This window comes from Doryrhamphus excisus, linkage group LG21 (genome assembly GCF_037039965.1).
Source record: "Doryrhamphus excisus strain RoL-2023G ecotype Guam linkage group LG21, RoL_Dexc_Guam_v1.1, whole genome shotgun sequence".
Classification (NCBI taxonomy): Eukaryota; Metazoa; Chordata; class Actinopteri; order Syngnathiformes; family Syngnathidae; genus Doryrhamphus; species Doryrhamphus excisus.
Genome location: NC_136377.1, coordinates 12646525 through 12670020, shown reverse-complemented (window position 1 = coordinate 12670020; position 23496 = coordinate 12646525). Strand labels below are relative to the sequence as shown.

At 41.1% G+C, this 23496-nt stretch overlaps 2 protein-coding genes across 2 annotated transcripts; one reads left to right on the top strand and one right to left on the bottom strand.

Annotated features, from left to right (window-relative positions):
- Positions 1-63: 63 nt before the first annotated feature.
- Positions 64-22990, bottom strand: rb1 (retinoblastoma 1). Its single transcript, XM_058087806.2, has 27 exons — positions 22713-22990; positions 20686-20806; positions 19818-19921; positions 19222-19356; positions 19084-19122; positions 18950-18999; positions 18641-18751; positions 18082-18227; positions 17916-17993; positions 16510-16619; positions 16336-16416; positions 15331-15418; positions 14340-14456; positions 14208-14264; positions 14054-14085; positions 13867-13943; positions 13545-13768; positions 6702-6817; positions 6033-6199; positions 4610-4755; positions 4426-4530; positions 4201-4314; positions 2978-3126; positions 2875-2905; positions 2640-2782; positions 969-1015; positions 64-886 (listed from the first exon to the last, which is right to left on the bottom strand). Exons 1-27 carry the CDS (start codon positions 22823-22825, stop codon positions 831-833), a joined length of 2757 nt encoding a protein of 918 aa, XP_057943789.2. The 5' UTR covers positions 22826-22990; the 3' UTR covers positions 64-830.
- LOC131138675 (lysophosphatidic acid receptor 6-like) lies at positions 8163-10800 on the top strand. The gene has a single exon (XM_058087807.2). It carries the CDS (start codon positions 8514-8516, stop codon positions 9624-9626), a length of 1113 nt encoding a protein of 370 aa, XP_057943790.2. The 5' UTR covers positions 8163-8513; the 3' UTR covers positions 9627-10800.
- Positions 22991-23496: the final 506 nt, after the last annotated feature.

Below are 23496 nucleotides of genomic sequence, written 5' to 3'. Positions count from 1 at the left end.
GAGGCTGGGTATGATTTAACAACACATTTGATGGTACAATACAATATTCAGACCCCCCCCGAGAAGTTATACAGAAAATGGACTGAAGTACAAGAAGTTTCTGATGTGCTTGCAGGCAACAATCAAGTGCAAAGACAAGTAAAAGTCGCAAGGAATGAACAGCAAAACCTGGTAAAAAAAAAAAAAAGTCAAAATCAGAAATCAGTATCTTAAAAAGGAACTACCTGAATAAAAGTAAATATTAAATTAAAGACATACAAATTACATTTCTCGGAGCTTTGTTTCTTTAATGAGGGAGGTTGGCATATTTATTTGCTCTACATGGCATATAAATCCCTGTCAAAAGACTTTAAAAAGAAATACAAAAAACCCTTGTCACTCAACACAACAAACATTTTTTTTTTTACTTCAAAAATTTAGGAGCTGCAGAATGAGTAATTATGTATTGTATGTATATGAGTCCATATAATCTGCAATTCTCATTTAAAATAATCATTTTTAAAAATGATTGGCCAGATTTGAAGCATATAAATCATGATTTAACACTGCAAATGTCACATTATGATTGAAACATGAGAATAAACATAAAAGTCAGTATTGTGTCGCAGTAAGGCTGCTCTTAAGCCAAACAAAAACAAAAGGCACCTAATCTCACAGCCAATGATAATTAGGTTAAAACCCTACAAACCTATTATTGACATATTGCTCTTTAGGAAAAAAAAAAAAAAAAGTTAAATACAAACTAAAAATCACACACTAAATGTACAGAAAAGCTCAAGTTTTCAAGAGTTGACATTGTGACAAACAGTGCAGGGTTAGTTCAGTAGCTTTTATTGCTTCTCCCTTCGGGATTCCGCATCCTCCTTCATCCGACTGCAAGTGGAGTCTGTGTAGAAGGAACGGAACCGTGTGAATGAAATATTCCCTGTAAAATGATGCACGTCAAATAAAATGAAGTGTCCACTTACTCATCTCAGTGAGCCTCTTCATCAGTGTTGAATCTCTGCCAGATTTGCTATTTTCAATCAAAGTACACAAATCATCAACCATCCATTACAGACATGTATTTCTACACTATTTCAGATAACTTACATCTTTTTAGCTCACTAAAGGTTATATATATTATAGTATTTTTCAATTGTATCCCACAGTAGTGTATTGGAAGAATGTCGGCCAAAATCTAGCTTTGATGCTGTACTTGAGGCAGTTTGAAAGCCCAAAGGGAACATGTCTGTCCCTTTAACGGGGCATTTGTTATTAAAAAAAAAAAAAAAAAAACTGTATTATGGAAAGCAGGAAGTGAACAAATCCTACTCCTTTTGGACATGTGGAACTGTGAACTGATTATGTGATGCGCTCAATTGTAATCTGATGCATGTTCAAATGAAATAAAACCATTACCATTAATACTAGTGAGTGTGCCTCCAGGTAGTCTATTGCGTACTTTATTACTTTATTATTTATTTAAGCACGGTAATGGTAATGGACAGTTCCACATGTCCAAAAGGAGTAGGAAGAAGCAAAGCTTATTGAATTCTACCCATCCATCTGGTACTTTTACAATCAGTAACTGTTACATTTGTTCACTTCCTGCCTTTCTGATTTTTCTTTTTTGTATTTTTTGTATGGATTCATTTATTTTTTTGACACATACCAAAGTACAAGGTGATATGAGCATCCAATGACATAATGGGTACCATAGTAAGTGTCAATATAGTGATATATATAGCACATCATGACTGGTTCAAAACTCTTCATCCTTGTATTTAGCAAACATCAACTGCTTGTATTGTTTCTTGAATTGGCTCATCGTTGTACATTGTTTGAGTTCCTTACTCAATCCATTCCATAGTTTGATTCCACATACCGAAATGCTATTGCTTTTCAACGTTGTACTAGCATACAAGTGTTTCAAATTTAGTTCTTCTCTGAGATCATATTTCTCCTAACGATGCTCACGATTTCTTAAATTACAGTAAAGTCTCGTTATATCGATATTCTCGGGAGTCGGAAAAAATACTGATATAACCGGACTATCCATATATCCGATCCTGCGCCGAACTGCATTAAAAGTGGGCGGATCTTTGATATGGCATGTAATTTTCTCCTTGAGTTCATGGATTGCGTATCTAGCATGCTTTTGTACTACAATAAATTTTGTACTACAGTAAATAAAAATAAACTTACGCTGTAGTGATTACCGGTTACCGGGACATAATTCACCCCGGAACTATCGATAGGGAAGGTGTTGCCACCCGGAGGGGTAGGCGCGAGGGACGGGTGTTTTCCGCTGTGTGTGCTGCACTCTGGTGGTGGAAGTGTGAAAAATAAAGTTGACTGGAAGCAGCCGTTCGCCGTGTTCTTTTTTGGTATTGAAATCCTTAAGCAAAGATTGATTTAAGCTGCTTTTGTATCGATATAAGCAGACCAAATTGGCTGGCGGGAGATGAAAAGGGCATCCTAGTAACCGGATTATCATAATAACCGGGTATCGTACTAACGGAGCTAATTATATCATAAAAGACTAGAAATTTGCCGGGAAATGAAAATAGTATCGTAATAAGTAGTAATTTGTTTTAACCGATATCGATATAATGAGACTTTACTGTATGTGTAAAAGTACAACATTTCCAACCCACCTTCCATCAGCTTCATCTTGCCCATCAACATCAAATCGCAACCTCTTCAGAGGCTTGGGAGTGCCTCCCATATCCAAAGTTCTCTTAAAGGGGCGTTCGCCACTGTTGACCATCTGGTTGATCTTCTGGAAGCGATTGGACTGCTGCGTATGACAACAAAGCATCAAAAAATAACTTTGTAATTGTTTATCAAGAAGAAGCTGGATATAATGTGCTCAGAAGCAAATATACATACCCCAAAAGATTCCCCAATGGACACCAGCATCCTGTAGAGAGACAAAGTTAGCCATAACTTGAGTGAAGCCGACAGACCAGATTGTTGCGCTGTGAATGCTGACCTGCTGCGAGGAGTCATGATGCCAGGTGACATGCGCGGGCTTTTCATGGGTGAAATGTACACATTGTTGCTTCCGGGGACACGCAGAGGAGAGCTGGGGAATTTATAAGGGCTGCGTGGGATTTGTGGGATTGGAGAGAGGGTCGGCGGCTGCAACGAAATAAACAAGTCAAGTATTGCAGGCTTGACACTCTACTTTAAAGGTGTGCAGAATGGTAAGCCTCTTTCTGATGGTACAGTCTGGAATGCTAAACATTATTTTCCTCAGATCTACCTTAACAGTTTGGTTTGGTTAGGGTCTCCTGTATTTTATTTCTTAATTTTATTAAGAAGAATGAGACAGCAAAGGGTGAAGTGAATGTTTATTATTGCCTTTTCCTGCCCTGTACCCTCAAATGCTATGATGACGCTGTAATGATAAATCTGCTCACCCAATGAGGAAAAAAAAATGTTTTATGGAGATAATTATAGTTTTATATGCAGAAAACAAATCAATATAATTCTACAATGACAAATGGATGGAAGTTACTGTTGATGCTGACTTCCTGTACATTCTGGTAAGGACGGTAAGTCATGTTTCTCACCTTCTTTATGAAATTGCTGACATTTGCAGCTTTCTTTGGCCCAGAGGCAGGTTATTTAGCAGTCACATTTAATAAATAATGCAATAACAGTGAATCAGCAACACTGCAAACATTTTCAATGAAAACCAAGGTTTGGCTGTATTTAATCATGGTTATCTTTGTTTTTCGGTGTGCTGAGCAAAATAGGGGTTGCACGGCGGACGAGTGGTTAGCGCGCAGACCTCACAACTAGGAGACCCGAGTTCAATTCCAATGTTCAATGTTATTCCCGTGCATGCGTGGGTTTTCTCCGGGTACTCCGGTTTCGTCCCACATTCCAAAAACATGCTAGGTTAATTGGCGACTCCAACTTGTCATGAATGTGAGTGTGAATGGTTGTTTGTCTATATGTGCCCTGTGATTGGCTGACGACCAGTCCAGGGTGTACCCCGCCTCTCGCCTGAAGACAGCTAGGAAGGCTCCAGCACCCCCGCGACCCTCGTGAGGATAAGCGGTAGAAAATGAATGAATGAATGGATGATTGAATGAGCAAAATAGGCACTATGAAGTAGTGGCATTTGGTTCGCCAGGAGATGCAACCTTGACAGAACTTTACTTTGGAGGATATTAGGCTGAATGTGTATGTTTGAGAGTGTCTCACCCTTTGGGAGGCATACTGCAGGATGTTTGTTTTCAGCCTCTGCATGAACACCTGGTTGTAGAATACAATGATGGAGTCATAGTGGCCCTCTGTGATGAGCACATGCTTGAAGGTCTGCGTAACACACACACACACACACACATACGCACAGATACACATGTCAAGATTCACGAACAAGCTGTGTTTGATGATGAAGTGATGGAGCTTGTCAACAGCTGACGTCACCTCCTGACTGGTGTTGGGCATGTTCTTGTATGACGACACAATGGTCTTAAAGCGCAGATCAACGCTCTTCACCTTACAGATGGCATACATGGCCGACATCATCAACTAAAGGAGGAAAGTGGAAGACATGTATCATGAGAACGAGAGAGAAGAAGAAATGATACAAATGGAGATTTGAGGCTACCTGGTCGAGGTGACGGTCTCTCATCAGCTCGTACTCTTGCTGCAGAGTGTGCTGGAAGAGCGTCCAGATGATGGGCTCCAGCTCCGGATGGGAGGACAGGAGATAGGAGCAGAGCATCTTCAGTCTGATGTAGGCTAGGCGGTACACTGCAGGGGGGAAAACCACACATGAGATGCAACAATTAAGAACAGCTCAGACTAATAGAACAGGGCAGAAAGTGGTCCAAAGCAAACAAAAAAAGAAACTACAGTAAAGTCTTGTTATATCGATATCGGTTAAAACGAATTACTACTTATTACGATACTATTTTCATTTCCCTGCAAATTTCTAGTCTTTTATGATATAATTAGCTCCGTTAGTACGATACACGGTTATTATGATAATCCGGTTACTACGATGCCCTTTTCATCTCCCGCCAGCCAATTTGGTCTGCTTATATCGATACAAAAGCAGCTTAAATCAATCTTTGCTTAAGGATTTCAATACCAAAAAAGAACACGGCGAACGGCTGCTTCCAGTCAACTTTATTTTTCACACTTCCACCACCAGAGTGCAGCACACACAGCGGAAAACACCCGTCCCTCTCGCCTACCCCTCCGGGTGGCAACACCTTCCCTATCGATAGTTCCGGGGTGAATTATGTCCCGGTAACCGGTAATCACTACAGCGTAAGTTTATTTTTATTTACTGTAGTACAAAAGTAATTGTAGTACAAAAGCATGCTAGATACGCAATCCATGAACTCAAGGAGAAAATTACATGCCATATCAAAGATCCGCCCACTTTTAATGCAGTTCGGCGCAGGATCGGATATATGGATAGTCCGGTTATATCGGTATTTTTTCCGACTCCCGAGAATATCGATATAACGAGACTTTACTGTACCACCATTCTAATATTTCTTACAGCTGCTTGTACATTTCTTTACAAGCAGCTGGTGCTGGTTTGCTACATAGCACTGCTGAGGTGCCCTTATGCAAGGCACCAAAACACAGACTCTTAGGCAACACTCTCACTCTGATGTCTCTCCCTTACCCTGTGCTCACAATGAATCCACTGCGGCTCCGTTGCAGCCGCTGGAAGCATTCGGCAAGATTGAAACCCCTGTAGGCTCACACTAGCACTGTGCAATGGAACTATGGTGGATGTACGGCCAAATGGAAAGAATCTGTTTCGGTTCTCACTTTTTCGGACGCCGCAGACACCCAAGCACCCTCATATCATTTCATCATCATATCAACACAAGAACCTGCTAATAGTTACAGTACCAAAGTCAGTGTGAGTAGCACTTTGCGGCAAGCCAGACTGGATCAGGACCAGAGTCGCAACGGATTCAGTGTGAGCGATTGTTGTGGTTCTTCCATATTACTGATAGCATGTAGAAAGGTGCTGTTAAAAGATAACCTTTAGAGCTAAAACTTACATTTCTTATAGAAGAGGCTGAGAGAGTTGGACCTTGGGTGCTGAATGTTCTGGCCAGCAGGCTGTGGGCCAGGCTGGTTGGATGATGGAGGGGCAGTTTGAGACCCAGGATTGGCGGGGGACTCAGGAGGCAAGATGCGAAGGCCCGGACGAACAGGGGAGAGATACCTAGCAAGACAAAGATGAAATTATTTGATAAAAAAACATGAATAAAATACCCCTGAAATAAAGAATTTCTTAAATTGTGACATAAGCCGGTGCATCCACTGGTCTATTCCATTCTATAAGAAGAACAATGCCAACTGAGGTCTCTCTACTTCCACTTCTCCATTGCAACAGACAAACATTGCAACATCACAGTGTGTAATCAAAGTGACAAGCTATGACTAAACTGTGCTATTTCATTCTAATCAGTGATGTGCGCTGTGACTCCTTTTGACTTTGGTTCATTATCGTAGCATCTTTTCTGTTGTGTATTTCAAGTAAATGTGCAATTTTTACTTAAGAAAATGGTAAAAACAATAGGTATCATACAGAAAATACTTATTGTATGTTATTGTTTTTTTTCTCATCATGACAAGTCACTGATTCTAACTTGCAGTCGGTCAGTTTGCAACATTCGACTGACAGTGCACAGCGAATGAGCTACCAAGCGGGCAGATGGACTCACAGGTCAGCGGCAGTGTGGTTGTGCTGTAGCGGTTGGTTGAAACTGGCGGTCGTCTCCGCTTGTTCCATGGAGCCGCCTTCATGCTCCTGCTTCAGCAGCTCAAAGAGAGGAGAACCCTGAGGAAGCAAACAAAACCCCAAAATAATTTTAAATAAATAAAATATCACTGATGATCAATTAATGATATTATTATTTAAATGATAAATTAATTAATTAGTATGCATCACCCATTTGGAGTGGAGCTGGCAATACTGCTCTCAGTAGAACAGTAGAACTTCTACAGTAGAAGCTTGAAGACCCAATCAATGCTGGTATTTACCCCTTGGAGCTTAGAAGAGATGTTGCTACTCTCTGCACATTTTACAGACATTTCTTCTTCAAGCCATCGTTGGAAATTGGTTCGATCATCCCCCCGGTGTTTGCTAGTTTGAGGACAACAAGATCCTCCTCTACTGCACATCCATACTGTGTAACTATCCCCAGGTCTCGCACACATCTTCACCAATCCTGTTACGTACCAAGGGCATGGCGTCTATGGAACTCGCTGCCAGCTCACACCTTTCCCACCTTACCAAATATGGATATATTCAAGAAAAATATTAATCAGCATTTAGTTGCTATTTTGACTTAAAATAATTAGTATTATTTCGGTCCTTAAATGGAAATTAACTTTAGCTTAGTGGACCGCTTTTCATCAATTCTCTGATGGCAACACCAGGTCCCGTAGTTATTGTAAAAAAAAATTACATATAGAGAAGATAAGGACATTAATTTTGATGCAGAGAGGGAAAAAAGTCAGTGATAAGAATGCCTTGAAAGAGCTTGCTCTGCTAGGGCAAGCACTAACACATTATCACAACAATGTGGTAGATAAGAGCTCTGTGAGTGTGAGTGTGCATTTCATTGCTGCTATGCTGAAAGATTATCACACAAAATAATCTTATCAAAGAAAACTATGCAGTAAGTAAAAATAAAGTATTTCACAGAACATATCGGCATGTATACAGCAGGAGGCAAACGGGGGTGAGCCTGTGTCGACACATGGATGTGGTTTCCACAGATCATGACAGCTACAGGTATGGACCTGCAACTAGAGTGCACCTCTTACGTGTACTGGCCACACCCTGTTGACGCCACCAGTCTGCCTTACAATATTCAGTGACACGTGACCAGATGTCAGCTTTCACTTCCTATTTGACAAAAACGGAATCATTACTGTAAACCTGGCCTATCCCGTATACAAATATGTTAGCAAGTTTGACAATCTGCTCTCAGGGACACATATTCAAATACAGCAGCCAATAAAAGAAGCCTATTCAAACATTGTGGAATTGCAAAACCCTATTTGTATAAATATTCAAATTTAGATGCGTGCAAAAACAAGGTAGCAATGGGAGGACTTTGGCCCTGGTAGAAGCTCCTCCCTTTGTGTTTCACTTCTTTTGTGTCGGATCGTCTGACAACCAACAGTTTGTAAAGATAGTCACGCCCAGCAGGCTCACTGCTGGGACACACGGGAGAGAGGGAAAGATCTCTTCGTCTTTGGAAGGCTGAGAAAAGACTTTCAGCAAAAGTCAAGCAGGAAGTTCACACCGCTGAGGATTAAACAGCGCGCAGGACAGCATTCACAAACGGACTACAACCAAGGAGTTTAGTGGGCAAGTGACTTTTCTTCGGCGGGTTCCTCTCTCCCAAGCGAAATGCAAACAAGTGGGCTGTTACAGAATATTGAATAAACGGGTTTTCTGCCTGGAGATGACTTAAAAGTGCTCCACTCTGCGCATGTTCCAGACTCCCTGACTCGGTCTAAACATGTATAACAGTTCCCTACAAACGCTGGGTGCCACTCACACTTTTATGAAGTGCAACAAGAGCGATGACTTCAAATACCCTCTGTACAGCACCGTTTTCAGCCTGGTGTTTGTGATTGGATTCTTCTTCAACATGGTGGCCGTTTACATTTTTGGGTGCACTCTGAAGACAAGGAACGAAACCACGACATACATGGTGAACCTGGTCGTTTCAGACTCTCTCTTTGTCCTCAGCCTGCCTTTTCGGATAGTCTACTTCATTAAACGGGAATGGATGTTCGGAAGTGTGCTCTGTAAGATTTCTGTGGCGCTTTTCTACACCAACATGTACGGCAGCATCCTCTTCCTCACTTGCATCAGCGTTGACCGCTTTCTGGCTATTGTGCATCCATTTCGATCCCAGGCCATTAGGACTAAGCGGAACGCCAAGCTGGCCTGTCTCACGGTGTGGGTGATGGTTCTATCGGGAAGTATACCTACAGGGTTCCTTCTGGACACCACTTCACCCAAAAATGTCAACGCTTCTTCAAACTACTGCTTTGAAAACTACTCCAAAAACCAGTGGAAGTCTGAGCTCTCCAAAGTGGTGGTGTTCATTGAAACGGTCGGCTTTGTCATCCCGCTGATGCTGAACGTTTTCTGCTCCATGATGGTTCTACAGACTTTGAAGAAACCCCAGACCATCAGCCGTGGCGGAAGCATCAACAAAGCTAAAATTCTGAGGATGATTGTTGTGCATCTGCTCATCTTCTGCTTCTGTTTCATCCCCTACAATGTCAATCTCATGTTCTACTCTCTGGTCCGCTCGAATGTTCTGAAAGGATGTAACGCGGAACACGTTGTGAGAACCATCTACCCCATTTCACTGTGCATAGCCGTGACTAACTGCTGCTTTGATCCAGTGGTTTACTACTTCACCTCAGAGACCATTCAGAGCTCCATCAAACGCAAGTCCACGGTGTGGCACAATGGCGTTAAGCTTCTGGATAGATTACAGGGGGACAGTGCACAGAGCAGCCCAAATTCTACCCCAAAAAGTCTGGCCCTGAAGTCTTTGAGAACCAGGTTCACAGACACAAACACTTTACAGTCTAGTGAAAAATCTAGCATCTGACAGAAGAAATTGAAGATTATTGGTGACATTATTCCTGATGCCGGAATGGAAAACTGATGACTGGGACTCAAGACATTGCCCCTAATAAAAATGAGTCTGAATACGCATGCCATGGTGACTATACTACACTCATTTTAGACTGACTTCTACAAATGAATGTGGACACTTCCAATCAAGTATCAGTGTTGGCACATGAAACAGTACATATAGTTTCAGTCTTTTTATGTTGTTCTGAAACGAGTATTAAAGCTGTTTGGATTTACTCAGTAGTTTCTATGACCTTATGGCCTCCCTCGAGGCTACTTTATTGGTACACATCAGTCATGACTGGCTCATGCCACAAACAATGACAAAATAGCTTTAAGGTGTGGTCAATGATTAACACAACTATAGTACTAGGCAAAATTTCAATATTACTGCCAATGGTCATAACAAAACAAGTCATTCAAATATGTGATAAAGCCAGCATAGCTAGTTTTATATGTTACATATGACATGTTCTCTGAACCTGCAGAAGGTTATTCTATTCTACATACATTTTGAAATTTATACTCTTGGTGAAATGGAAAATCCATGGTTGTACTTATTACATTATTGAAGCATAGTGTTGATAAAATCAGTCTTGGATAACATTTGGTCTTTTCTGGACTGATTGGGGTGGGGGCTGTAATTGCATCCTATAAAATGAGTTGTACCGAGTCATTATTGATACGCACACAATTTGTGTTACACAGATACTACTTACACAGTATAGGAACTTTGGAAATTGAATATCAAACATCATCCTATGTGTCCGCCACCATCAAGCGTGTTAATTAGCATGGGAAGCGTCTTGAGCAGCTTCAATTTTGCTTATAAAACATGCAAGCTGCAAAGCAAGACCCTAGACCAGGGGTCCCCAAACTTTTTCCAGTGAGGGCCACATGACTTTTCCTTCCTCTGAAGGGGGGCCAGGGTCAGGGTAGTTTGTTTGTTTGTTTATGTTCTATGACTGGGGCAAAGTGTGGTTGTAGTCACGTCACAATAGGTTACCATTTCCAGTTCTATGACAGAAAAATGTACATGCTTTATTGTTCAGGGGGCCGGGTCAAATGTGGAAGTGGGCCGTGTCCGGCCCCCGGGCCTTAGTTTGGGGACCACTGCCCGAGACTATAAGCCTCATTACTCCACGTGAATAAAATGGTAAGTTAATTATCAATATAAAAATCTTGTGGTGTCCAATCATCACGATTGTTATTATGCATTATTAGGGACATTTCAGTGAGCGCAAGGTTTTATTTGCTACTATTTTTCATGAAGTAAACATTGTATGGTTATGTTGTTTATGACATGTTAGGTTTTTAGTTTGCCGTTTTGACAAATGTGTCATATACGAAAGCAAAATGGAAAGAATCAAAGCTTAAAACAAACACAAACAAATCAAACAAAAACAAATAATGTCTAAATGTCTGACAACAGTAAAAGCAGTAAAAGTGGGACATGGTGTGGCTTGAATGCATGTGAAATATTTGCTGTTTCTTGTAAAAAGCTGTGCGCTGTAAGTGTGTGTGTGCTACAACATTCCTGGCAGGCCGCTCACCCCGAGGGTCTACTCTGACACTGGCAAATGCATCACCACCTGTAAAACATCAGCATGCAAGCGGCGACATGCCTCGAGAAATTTACCGGATTACTCACCATATTGCATGTCACGAGGGTTACAACCAAGGACAGAGATCAATTGCGATATGTCTATCAGGCGTTACCGTGACTACAAAAAAATGTATTTGCACATGTGAAAACGAAAAATATATAAAAGAATTGATCCTACTCCAGAGCAACCAAGTGAAGCCCACTAATGCCCCAGCAACAAAGGTCTGAAAGACAGATAATACATTTTTACAGCTTCATTTAACATAATCATTGATTAGTGGTGATTACCCATGCATTTTATATTTTAAAGTGCATTTTATCTGATGCCTCCTGGAGATGAATGTAATCTAATCATTACAACAGTCATTCTTAATGCAAATGTTGATCTGAAATTGGAGGACAACGTCAATGTCCTTTTTTGTGGGCGTCTCAATTACTCACAGATTTTGCGGAATGCAAACAGGGAATCTAAAAAGTCCCTGACAGGACGAGAACAAAGATTTATGAGAGGAGAGCAGACAAAAGGGAGTGAATGGAGGTGTGAAGCCTTCCTTTCAGCAGTAATGTGTTCTGCTGCAGCATGCTAACAGGCTGGTCCTACCAGCTGAGCGGAAACTGATCTAGATGATCGAGTGTGAAAATGATCAAGTGCATTTTGATGACATTCTGGTGAGCGACAACCTTACAACTTTCAGTAGTAACTACACGGCTATTACTATTCACACCTTCTGAAGCTACTTTTACAAGTAAATTGTGTCCACGTCATTATGAGAAATGTTTTATGAAAGGCCAGGAAAGATGATGGCATTTCTTTTCAGGAGAAAGTTAATAAATGTTTACAATGTTTTATTCATTGTTTAAATGCTTATTGTGTTTAATAATTAAATAAACAAGAATCACAAATAAAATAAAACATTAGAATTATTCTTATTTTTCCAGTGAAAAACTAAATTTTAACGTTGACATCATCATCAAAATAATAGTTTTAAAAACCAGGGCATGGGTCAGTTTTGAATTTACTTTTTCTAGAATGAACTCAATGTCTGTTTGGCAAAACATTCTCAATTGTTTTTCTAACTTGACATAATATTTTAATACTCGGACAAGTGGTTAGCACAGAGACCTCACAGCTAGGAGACCTGTGTTCAATTCCACCCTCGGCCATCTCTGTGTGGAGTTTGCATGTTGTCCCCGTGCACGCGTGGGTTTTCTCCGGGTACTCCGGTTTCCTCCCACATTCCAAAAACATGCTAGGTTAATTGGTGACTCCAAATTGTCCATAGGTATGAATGTGAGTGTGAATGGTTGTTTGTCTATATGTGCCCTGTGATTGGCTGGCCACCAGTCCAGGGTGTATCCCGCCTCTCGTGAGGATAAGCGAAAGAAAATGAATGAATAAATAATGTAAAGAGATAGCGTAAGGAATATATTGTTTATGAAGTAACTTTTGTGGGCTCATTTACTTACAGGCACAGAATGAAGCCTCTTTTTCCAACTACAATCTTTTATGAGAAAAGGAAGTTGACCGTCAAACATTCAGCCAGCCCTATCTTCTGGGTTTGTCTCCTTCTGCAAATTTACTCTCAATAAAAGCAGTGGACTATTTGATTTCATTATGTTTTCACCCGCCATGGGGGGTTTCATTGCTCCAACAGAAGGTCATGAAGGCCTTCTCACGTTTTATGTTCACATATAACAACCTAATTTCCTTCACTGAGCTTCACTGTGGACACGAGCTACTGATTCATCTTCTATGAAGTTACCTACAGCCTGGCTCTGGTGGTTTTTGTGGTCTCTCTTCTGCTGAGAATCCACTATAACCACCAAAAGGCCTGAGGTCTGTCCTCCCAGAGGGGGAACGGCTGGAGCCCTGGGGTGGCACACTGTAGCATTTTTTTCCTAGTGTATGACTATGGCATGGCTACTTCGCAGCATCAACGTGATGCATGGTGCTTGTTGCGCAGGAGGCAATCTGGTGTTTGGTGGTGGGGCTCAGTCCTTGCCTGTTGGACCCTTCGTCACAGCGCCGCAGCACGGACATAGAAACAGCCCTGGGTCAAACCATACACCCTCATACTCTTCTACAGTGAACACCCCATGCTGAGTGCTCTCTGCCAGTCACACCAACGCAAATGCAGCCAGCAATACTGGCAGGCTTTCACCCACATCTACTGGCATCTACTGGGTGGTGGGCATCTTCTTGCTCTGCTTTGTCCCCTACCATTCTGCTCATGCAATGTGTCGTTGTTGTGTCTGTATGTGCTGTATGTGCTAAAGCTCACTGACCGTCCTCCATGCGATGCGCTCCATAATGAGGTTCTCGCAGGTCTCCAGATGTTTGACAGTGTCTTTGCTGAGAGTGGGATCAGCTTTGATGAAGCTCTCAATGACTTTGTAAAAGTCAAAGGCGGTGAGGTTCAAAACGTCCAAAATCCAAGGGAAGCACATGTCTGTTTCGGCCAGGTCACCGCCACGTCCGTGATTGAATCCCCCTGTCTTAAAACTGCTCTCTAATCCAGAATTGGGAACCAATATTAGCGCAACGTGTCAATACACGGCAATACATGACAAGGTTTGTATTAAAAAAAAAAACAAACACATACTGTACCTCCATATGTTGCCATGACAACCTCCAGAGCACAGGCCAAGAGCGAGGTGTGGAATGTGGAGTTGTTGAGGAGTTTACTGGAATGAAGGACATGTGATATAAGGCCAGGAATGCTTCACCAGATATCACAACAAGAGAAAGCACACAACTTCCAAAGTTTAACCCAAGTAGGGAGGAATATTAGTACCTGAAATTTTGCACAGACAGCCGTTTCTCTTCCTAGAAAGCAAAAATAGCATCAAGGACAATCAACACCAGAATCAGTCAATGCCTCATAATTGCAATATTACAGTTCTACTATTCTATTTACAGAATATTTCTTGAATTTGAATCAATCATACCGATTTTAGCATCGCTTCCATGACTTTGTAGTAAAGTTTGACGCCCAGGGTAAATCTCTGAAAGAGAAAAAAAATGTAATCGGAGTAAACAGTACAAGTCGCGTGGCACTCTAGATGAGTGTTATTTTATACCTGCTTGCCGAGGGCAATGCAGCGTGGGCCGACTGCCTTGGCAAATCTCTGACTGAATGTCTGTCCCAGTGTCTCTAAGCGCTTCAGCACATCCTGAGTTGGGTCGGCGGTGCAGTTCTAACCACAGCAAAGAAAGGGGAGAAAAAATACAGATGAATTACCACAGAATGGATACCAGCACGTCCACAAGTCGGCATGAGCACACTTTGGGTCAAAAATGTTCTCCTCCAAAAATAAGCCATGTTTTCAGCAGAAAACTTATGCAAGTCTGTAAAAATGTATAAATATGTGATGATAAGGTAAAATGGCCCAAAAATTTTACATGTTGTGTCGTCATGCTTCACTGATAATGAAGCGCTGACATTCCGCACTTTCTTCTGTGATCCTTGAACACACCGTTGTTGAGTGTTGCAAAGCGTAAGTGAAACTTAATATAACTTTCTACAACCTAGGTTAGGTAAAGCGGGGTATGTGAATAAAAATGAAAAAGGCTTGACAACATTAGTGCCGAACACTGACATTTACGCAATGCATTCGAATGCGTCCTGTGAACAGCCACAGCTAGTAGTACAGGGGAGATGAAAGGTGACGGCATGACATTGTTCATTGTTCTGTGTGCATCAGATGTCATTTTCTGAGCTGCATCATTTGTTTGTTGACTGGATGCACCGACTATAGTAGAAAGCCCCCAATTTTGCATGTAAATTTATGCTTTCACGACTAAGGTTCTCCTTTGGGCATTGCAGCCACTTTGTTTGGCGGTCCTTGAACACACCAAGTGAGATGCAGTTTAAAACATATGTGTATCAGTTTGTGTTCATCCTTGTTCATAAATATTAATGTTGTGCTTAAATGCACAGAGGTGAGCTATGTGGAGCGACATTTTTGGGGTGTCTTTAATTATTCACAGATTTTCGCTATTCGCTGGTCAGTCCGGAACAAGCATTTACTGATCAACAGACATTTAAATTCTTGCAAAGACAAGACGCACCTTGAAATAGGTTGCCAAGTTGGTAGATGGTTGGTCACCACGAGAGGTGAGGTCACCCCTCAACTGCTGAATGGAGGTCATAGCAGCTCTGAAGACAGAAAACAATCTCAGAAACAAAAAAGACCCATCACAATCTGACATGTGAAATACCATACTGGAAGGGTAACCTACGTTCCATCTCAGTATTTAATTATACTACCCTTGCATGTTGTATTGTCTTCAGGGTTGGGCATGGCGTTTTGAATATGAATGGGAACTGGCACTAACATTCCCATTCTCCTGAGCTAGTTTATTTTCGATTCCTAGTTTCGATGCCCAGTCCACTGACTGGAAGAAACTTCCGTCACTCTGGCTGGGCTCCAGGCACCATTTCCAGGCTACTGGATGCCCATTTCCCCGCTGCACTTCCCCAACTCCCATGGAGCCTCTGTGGCCGTGGGCCAAGCAGAACACCCTGTCATTGTGGTCGGGCTCCATGCACGATTTCTAGGCTGCATGAAGCCCAGTTCCCGCTAGACTTCCCTGTCTCCGCTGCAGCCTCGGTGGGCTGCTCCAGGCTCAACACCTTGTTGCTTTGGCCGGCCTCCAGGCACCATTCCCAGGCTGCTGGAGGCTATTCCATGGAGCCTCTCTAGGTATGCATAACAGCCTGCCTTTGCTGTCCAAGCCCAAGCACTCCCACATGAGGTTTTCAAAAAATAAATACCTTTTGTGAAAGTACTGCTGTGGAAAGAAACTTCAAGAACCTCAAATATTCAAATTCAAACAATTTTTATGCACAATGTGACCATCTGGTTTCACACAAACTCCATTTGAATCAAAAAAGTAAATGCACTTAATATTTTGAATCATCTTATACATTATATAAGATGATTGTATTAGTATTGAACCAAATGTACTACTTTTCGTTGGGAAAAAGTCAGGAAAAGACAAATGGCAAACAACTTCTCCCCAGTGAGACAGAGCCTTTCAACCTGCTGATTAATTCGAGCTACAGCCACCTACCTGATGGGAGTCTGAGGAGGAGGGCTGGCCACGGCATCTTCATCCAGCAGGTTCTTCTTTGGCGTTCTCTCCATTTGTACCCTGGAAATCCATGAATATAGTTTTTGATTATTTTTTTTCTCGCTCATCTACCAGGCGACATCATAAGGCAGTCTTTGACCCCAAAAACCTTACGTTTCCACTTTAGCCGCAAAAATGGTCTCATCATTGTCCAAAAAAAGCCGTCCATCAATGTCTCGACTTTTGAGGTAGTGCTCATCATACTGTTGGTTGAGGCTATTGACCTGTGGTAAGAATTGAAGCTATGGGTTAGTAATTTGCTGCATGGTGACATTTGTATTCGTGTTATGCAGTTACATGAACGGACAGTATATTGGGTGCAATTTATTTGTGTTAAGAGTTTGATGTTCATGGAAAGTTGCTTTATCTAAGTTGCTTTACTGTTAAAATGTACGACAAGTATAAAATAGAATAATATGTTACAATAAAAATATAACATGTATATAGTGATGTTGCAGCATCAGTTGGTAAATCGGTAGGTAAATGTGCTAACAGTGCCAAAGTGTCAGTGTCTTACAAGTGAAAGACCATTTACCATCCATTTTGTATGCCGCTTATCCTGACTAGAGTTGTGGGTATGCTGGAGCTTATCCCAGCTCTTTGGGCAAGAGGCAGGGTATAGTACCAGTCCTTTGGACTGGACTGGTCACCAGTCCAATCATTCACCCTCACATTCATGCCTAGGGACAATTTGGAGTCAATTAACCTAACATGCGGCTGCACGGTGGACGTAGTGGTTAGCTCGCAGGCCACACAGCTAGGAGACCTGAGTTCACACAGTCAGGAGATCAGGAAAATCTGGGTTTGAATCTCCGCTTGGGCATCTTTGTGTGAATTTTCCATGTTCTCGTGGATTTTCTCTGGTTTTACTCTGGTTTCCTCCCACATTCCAAAAACAGGCATTGTCCATAGGTATGAATGTGAGTGTGAATGGTTGTTTGTCTATATGTGCCCTGTGATTGGCTGGCGACCAGTCCAGGGTGTACCCCGCCTCTCGCCCGAAGACAGCTGGGATGGCATGCAAACTCCACACAGAGATGCTCAAACGGAGAGCCTACATGCTAAATACTAATAATACTAATAAAAATAAATACTAATAATATAAATAGTCACCGTGCGGCCACCATTTACCATAATAACAATAACTATAAATGTAAATTTGAATTACTTTAAACCAGCAAGACCCTTCACTTTGTCTAAGGCATTGAAGGTTTTATAGCCTGCTTATAAAAGTATCACACAGCAGTTGTCTTTTAGCGGGGGTGTTCTCGGAAAAATTATTTTGCTCAGGGTCCTGCAGAGAAGCGTGTCGCTGTCAGCAAACAGTGGTGTCCTCTCTGTGTAGGTGAACTAAACGCTCGAGTAAACATTTTCCTGACAGCGCCCAAGTGACAAGGACAATAAACACCTGTCATGTGCTTACATGTTCGACAACTGAGCAGCTGGCAAAAAGCGAGCGCTAACGTAAACAGTGTGAGTGGCTTGAGGCTAAACAATCCCGCTTGCAAAATTTACAGTACCTGGGGAAGTCCTGAATATTTAGGAAGATCCAGAGAGTCCAGGAAGGCGGAAAAACTAGTTTGGTACACATTTTTAACCTGCAAATACAAATAAATGAATGAAGCGCAGGTGAGGTCAAACAAGGAGAGGAATATTAATATTTAGCTGTTAGTCAGCATAAAAGACCTCATCTGCATTGCAGTCGTTCTCCTTGCACAAGGTTTCAAGAAGCCGCACGTCCACCTCCGGCTCAGAAGGTCGTGCTTTGGCATTGTTCTGGTTGCGACGAGAGGTTCGGGTCACGGGGCTCTGAACTTTGCTGATGGCTGATTCTGACAGAGAGAACATTTAAGAAGTTACAACGACAATAAGACTAACTGACTACAGAAGCATAAATACTTTCATTACTTGTTTTGTATCAGAAAATGTTTTGTGTAGTGTTCAGAGATTGGGATGTCTGACTGTTTTGTGTTGTGGCGTGGTGGAGGAGGGCGGCCGCATGCATGTGTGGAGACAGCTGATGATATTCGTCAAGCTACTATGTTTACTGTAAGCAACAAGCTGGCAACGTTAAAGCACAGATATGGCTCGTGGATGGTAAATCTCTGCAGGTGAAATCAGAAATGTCCAATATGTACACTATGCTGGTATTTGAACCTGATACCGATATTGGATCTGATCGGCCCCAACCTGTACAAAATTAATTAATTTATTAAGTATTAATTTATTATAAGTAGTGTATTACGGTAAAGAGGCTGCAGCAGATCAGGCGGGCCTCTCTTGATGAATAACTCCAGCGTACACAGCAGCAACTGGAATGATATGACCAGGTCATCCTCCATCTGCAATGCCCTTCCTGCAAGAGAAACATGAACAGCTGTATTGGAGCCCACAAGGGGATGACACAAAGTATCGGGAATAAAACATTCCAATCCAGGCATGGCCACAGAGAAGGAAGGAAGACAGAAAGAAGAAACATCAAGCAATATGGAAATGATTCCATCCAGCGTGTTGACAGCTTGAAATGATTAGTGTTCATGAAAACGGATCTGACCTTTGGCCAACAGAAACATCGTCCAGCAGCTTCGCATGATCTCCTTCTCCCTGGAAAAGCAGGCAGCGAACAATCAGCAAAGCCTTAACATGATACTGAAAGTTGAAAAACAGACGGTGACGTCTTCAACTTACTTTCCTTCAGGTGCCAAAGCAAAAATTCTTTTGCAGGTTCTGAAACGAAAACACATATTAGTGCCGATTACAATGTAGCCTCCACATTAGGCATCTGTACCGTTACTAGTATGTTAGTGTGTTTTCACTAGTACTTACTTCTCAAACCTCTGGTAGAGAGCCAGCGACACGTCGTATTTGTTCTCCAGGCGTGTCAGTGCTGAATTCACCTTGGTGCTTATTGTGTCCAAGTTGACATCCAACTTCCGAACCAGAGCCACAAACTGCTTTACACTGAAACATCGGTTTATGTCAGGGGCCACATAAAAAGGGGTTGAAAAATGACATTTGCCATTTTGATACATACTTCATTGCGTACAACAAAAAAAAATCTGCATTCCCAAAAATAATAACGCTACATTTTTGGTGACCATATTATTGTGACACTTGAACACAACAGTTATCTGCTATGAGACACAATAACGTTCACCCTCTCCGTTTTAGCCTCCTAAAATCTCTTCACTGCATTTGTCACTGGTCGGTTTCTATTTTTGAAAAGGAGGGCTCTGATTATTCGCGAAGTATAGCAACAATGTTGCTAAGTTGATAACATTGAGTCCTCCTGCTACATCTTCTTATTCTCCCATTATAATATGGTTATGAGCATGTGTGAACAGGTAGCGCCAAATGGTCCAACAATTAACTGCAGAAATGTGAAACACTATGAGACATTATCATGTGCAACAAGTACTTACTTCATACTGACTGCTTTTAGGACCTGAGTTATGGTGAAAGGGGCAACATCCATGTCGGTCACAGCCACAAAGAGACAAGCCCCCCAAAGCCTTTTCTGATTTTCCTACAGTTGAATGTCAGAAAACAACACACTTTCAAACTTTTAATCGAGGAAATAATATTCAAGTTGCTGAATCAGAATCTGTGTAGACCAGGGGTGGGCAAACTTTTTGACTCGCGGGCCGCATTGATATGACAAAATTTACGGGGTGGGGCAGACTATATATTTTACACGTAACAGTCCACCTGGTATTATTGTATCTGTAAAATTGTCATGCAATCTGCTATTATTATTTATTATTTTATATTTATATTTAAATATTTTCAAAATAATAAAATATTATAATAATTACAAGAAAATTAAAATAATAATTATTATATTATATTATGTAAAATACGCAAATATAACAATAATATTATATATAATTAATATAATAATTAGCATTAATATAATAATTAAAATCATCATAATAGTTCTAATAATTATTATAATAATCTAATAATAATTATTATTATTATTATTATGTGCTTGTGTCCCTTTTTTCAGGAGCACTTTGTAAACAACAGACCATGTCAAAAAACGAAATTGATAAAACCATCAAAAGGTTGGCTCAGGCCATGATGCCAGGTTGTATGTTGAGTTTAAATGAAATACTTTGGAAAGATTGGGCGGGCCGTATTCAAACACTTGGCGGGCCGGATGCGGCCCCCGGGCCGTAGTTTGCCCACCTGGTGTAGACCCTTGAGTATCAAGCACAGACTTGATCACACACCATAAAGAGGTGGATAAATGGTCTCTGCTGGAAGGAAAAGTACATTAATACATACCGCAGGTTCATCCAGGGATTCCTGAACAGTTTTGTAAATCTTCCAGGCACGGTCACACTCCGTGTCGGACACGTGAAGGCTCATGCAGAGAGCAACAAAGTCAGCATCTTTGTCTCTGTGCCTGGAGAGAGAAGACAGTGAAAACATTTACCACACATCACATACACGGTGGAGCTTTTCAATGACTTTCAGCGTTGTTATCAGTTATTCAATATCCCTCGAGTGAGTACACACCCCATATTTCAATGATAATTTTACATGAACAATTTAGAGCAGAGGTAGGGAACCTATGGCTCGGGAGCCAGGTAGGGCTCTTTTGATGACTGTATCTGGCTCTCAAGCATTTCTTACCACAATAAAAATGTATTTTTGCTAACATTTTAAAGTAAACATCACAGAAATGACTGTTAAAAATAATATTAAAAATCAACAACTTTTTTATGCATTTTAATTCGTCCATCTATTTTCTACTGCAATACGGCCAACCATATGTATCTTTCCTGATATTTTCCAGGTCAAACACCAAAACTTGATTATTACTGGGTAATGCGGTAGTCTACCTCGGTCATTGAGATGTCAACATGTAAATATAAACTTTTCTCCTTTAGTCAAATAGTCACCTAGCTAAAGCTGCAGAACCAAGCCTTCTGACGAAGATGGCCAAAAGAATGAAATATACTGAGTATGGTGCAAAATTATGCAGTATTTGATTAAGTATTTGATTTATTATTAGACACTGCGCTGCACGTGTGCTGGCCACACCCCATTGGCGTGGGGTAGTGTGCCTGGTCTACACAATTAGAGCCCATTATATCTAAAACTGTTGGTCTTACATAAAAATGCACACATTTTATTGCATTCAATGTTTTAAAAAAATGTATATGGCTCTCACAGATACACATTTTAAAATATCTGGCCTTCATGGCTCTCTTAGCCAAAAAGGTTCCCGACCCCTGATTTAGAGCAATTATTATTGTCTAAGAAACTGGCAACACAGGTGAATACCGGTCTCAGGAATTGCAGTCAAATTGAGGTCAAAGAATCAATAGTTTATATTTAGCACACCATAGTCTTCCTTGGCAAGGCACTTGTCATCTTGGAGGTGCCTTGCTGCCCTGCAGCCCAGTTTCCCAAGAGAGGGGTTCAGGATGACATCACAATGTTACAATACACATTGGAATTTGTGTTGCTCGGAATAAAGCCCACTCATGCAGCCTCAGACCATGATGCTAATACCAATGCCCTGCATGACTGCTGGAAAGACAATGGTCTTGCTGTTCAATTGTGTCGCCGGTTATTTAGACAGTAATGTGTCTTTTGCGGTGGATAGTAAAGTGGTAAAGCTGTACAATGACTATCCGAAAGTACATCAATTTCTACTTTTCAGTTACTATTGTCCCTTGAACAGATATCATGTTATATGTATTGTGCTGACATATGAGTGGTGTACTGCACTCTTGTGAGATACTGTTATAAAGTATTGTTATTACTAGTTAATTTGTCCTCATTGTTACGTACAGTTACACAACTAGGCTAAACACCTCATTATACAATATATATACTTACAAACTACTAATTACATTACTCAACCTCTCTCTGAAAGAGCAGATGTTATAGGTTATGTACTACAGATTTAGTACTATTACTACGACAGTACTACTTATTACTATGGCCACCGTTGGCAGTTCATACAACTCTGCTATAATATAATAATTTAATAACATAATTATAAGCTACTCTATGTTGTTCATTTCATATATCTATAATGGTGTCGCTCAAAATTGAACTTTTTGTCCGCAATGTTATGGCACAAGGTGTATGTTACAGAAGTATATGTTTATTATGTATGCCGACGTGGGCCCTATAGCATAGTTACAGTGACCACAGCTAGCTAAACCGTTCATCCTCAACGCTAGCTTAAAAGAGCAAACATCCGTATTAAGCCAACGTATTCATTTATTTTTATGATATTATTTGTCTTATAAATGCTGACAAATAGTGACTTCAATAATATGAGAATGTCTTACGTTTTAACAGATAACTCTGGGCTCTGTTTGATGTTCGGAGATGAACTTTTTTCAGCTGTGTTCTTCGTCTGCTTGTTTTGGCTCGTCCCGGCATTACGCCTTTTTGGTGGCATCCTTGCATCCGACTAATAAACAAGTAGACGAGATAATTCTTGATGAATGTTGTATCGAAAATGTAGATATTGTTTACTATATTTAAATCCCACTCCACGGCTTGTATGTTTAGACGAACACAAGACCTGGATGACTTCCTGAAACCGGGGTTTAGTGGGTGTTAGTTTTGTGTTACCGTTGTGCCCGCCAGAGTGGCGACGCCGCCTGGTTCGCTACAATTGCATGGCCTTCACAATCTGCTGTTTGGAAGAAGGCAACATTTATCGCTCTATAATGTGTTTGTTGTCATTTGAATATAATCGTAGCCATTGTGCTGTCCATACCAGCATTTCATATGGATATTTTACGTTTATCGATAAGTTCAGCAAATGTCGGCATGCCAAAGTATTTGAAACGAACAACCCCAAATGCTGGAGACAAAAACGCGGGAAAGAATATACGCAACATCCGCTTATTTGCATTTATACCGCCATCCAAACCGATCACAAAGAATCGAACAATAAGAGCCAGAAAATAGTGAATCCATATTAATTACATGTTTCTTATAATTACATTCGTTAAGTCTATACGATAATCATTCAGTTGTCTTTGCCCTGTTTGCAACAGTTGAGTTTAACAGATTAAGTAGTACTAATACCCTCTTGTGGTAGAATGCAAGCACTATACTTTG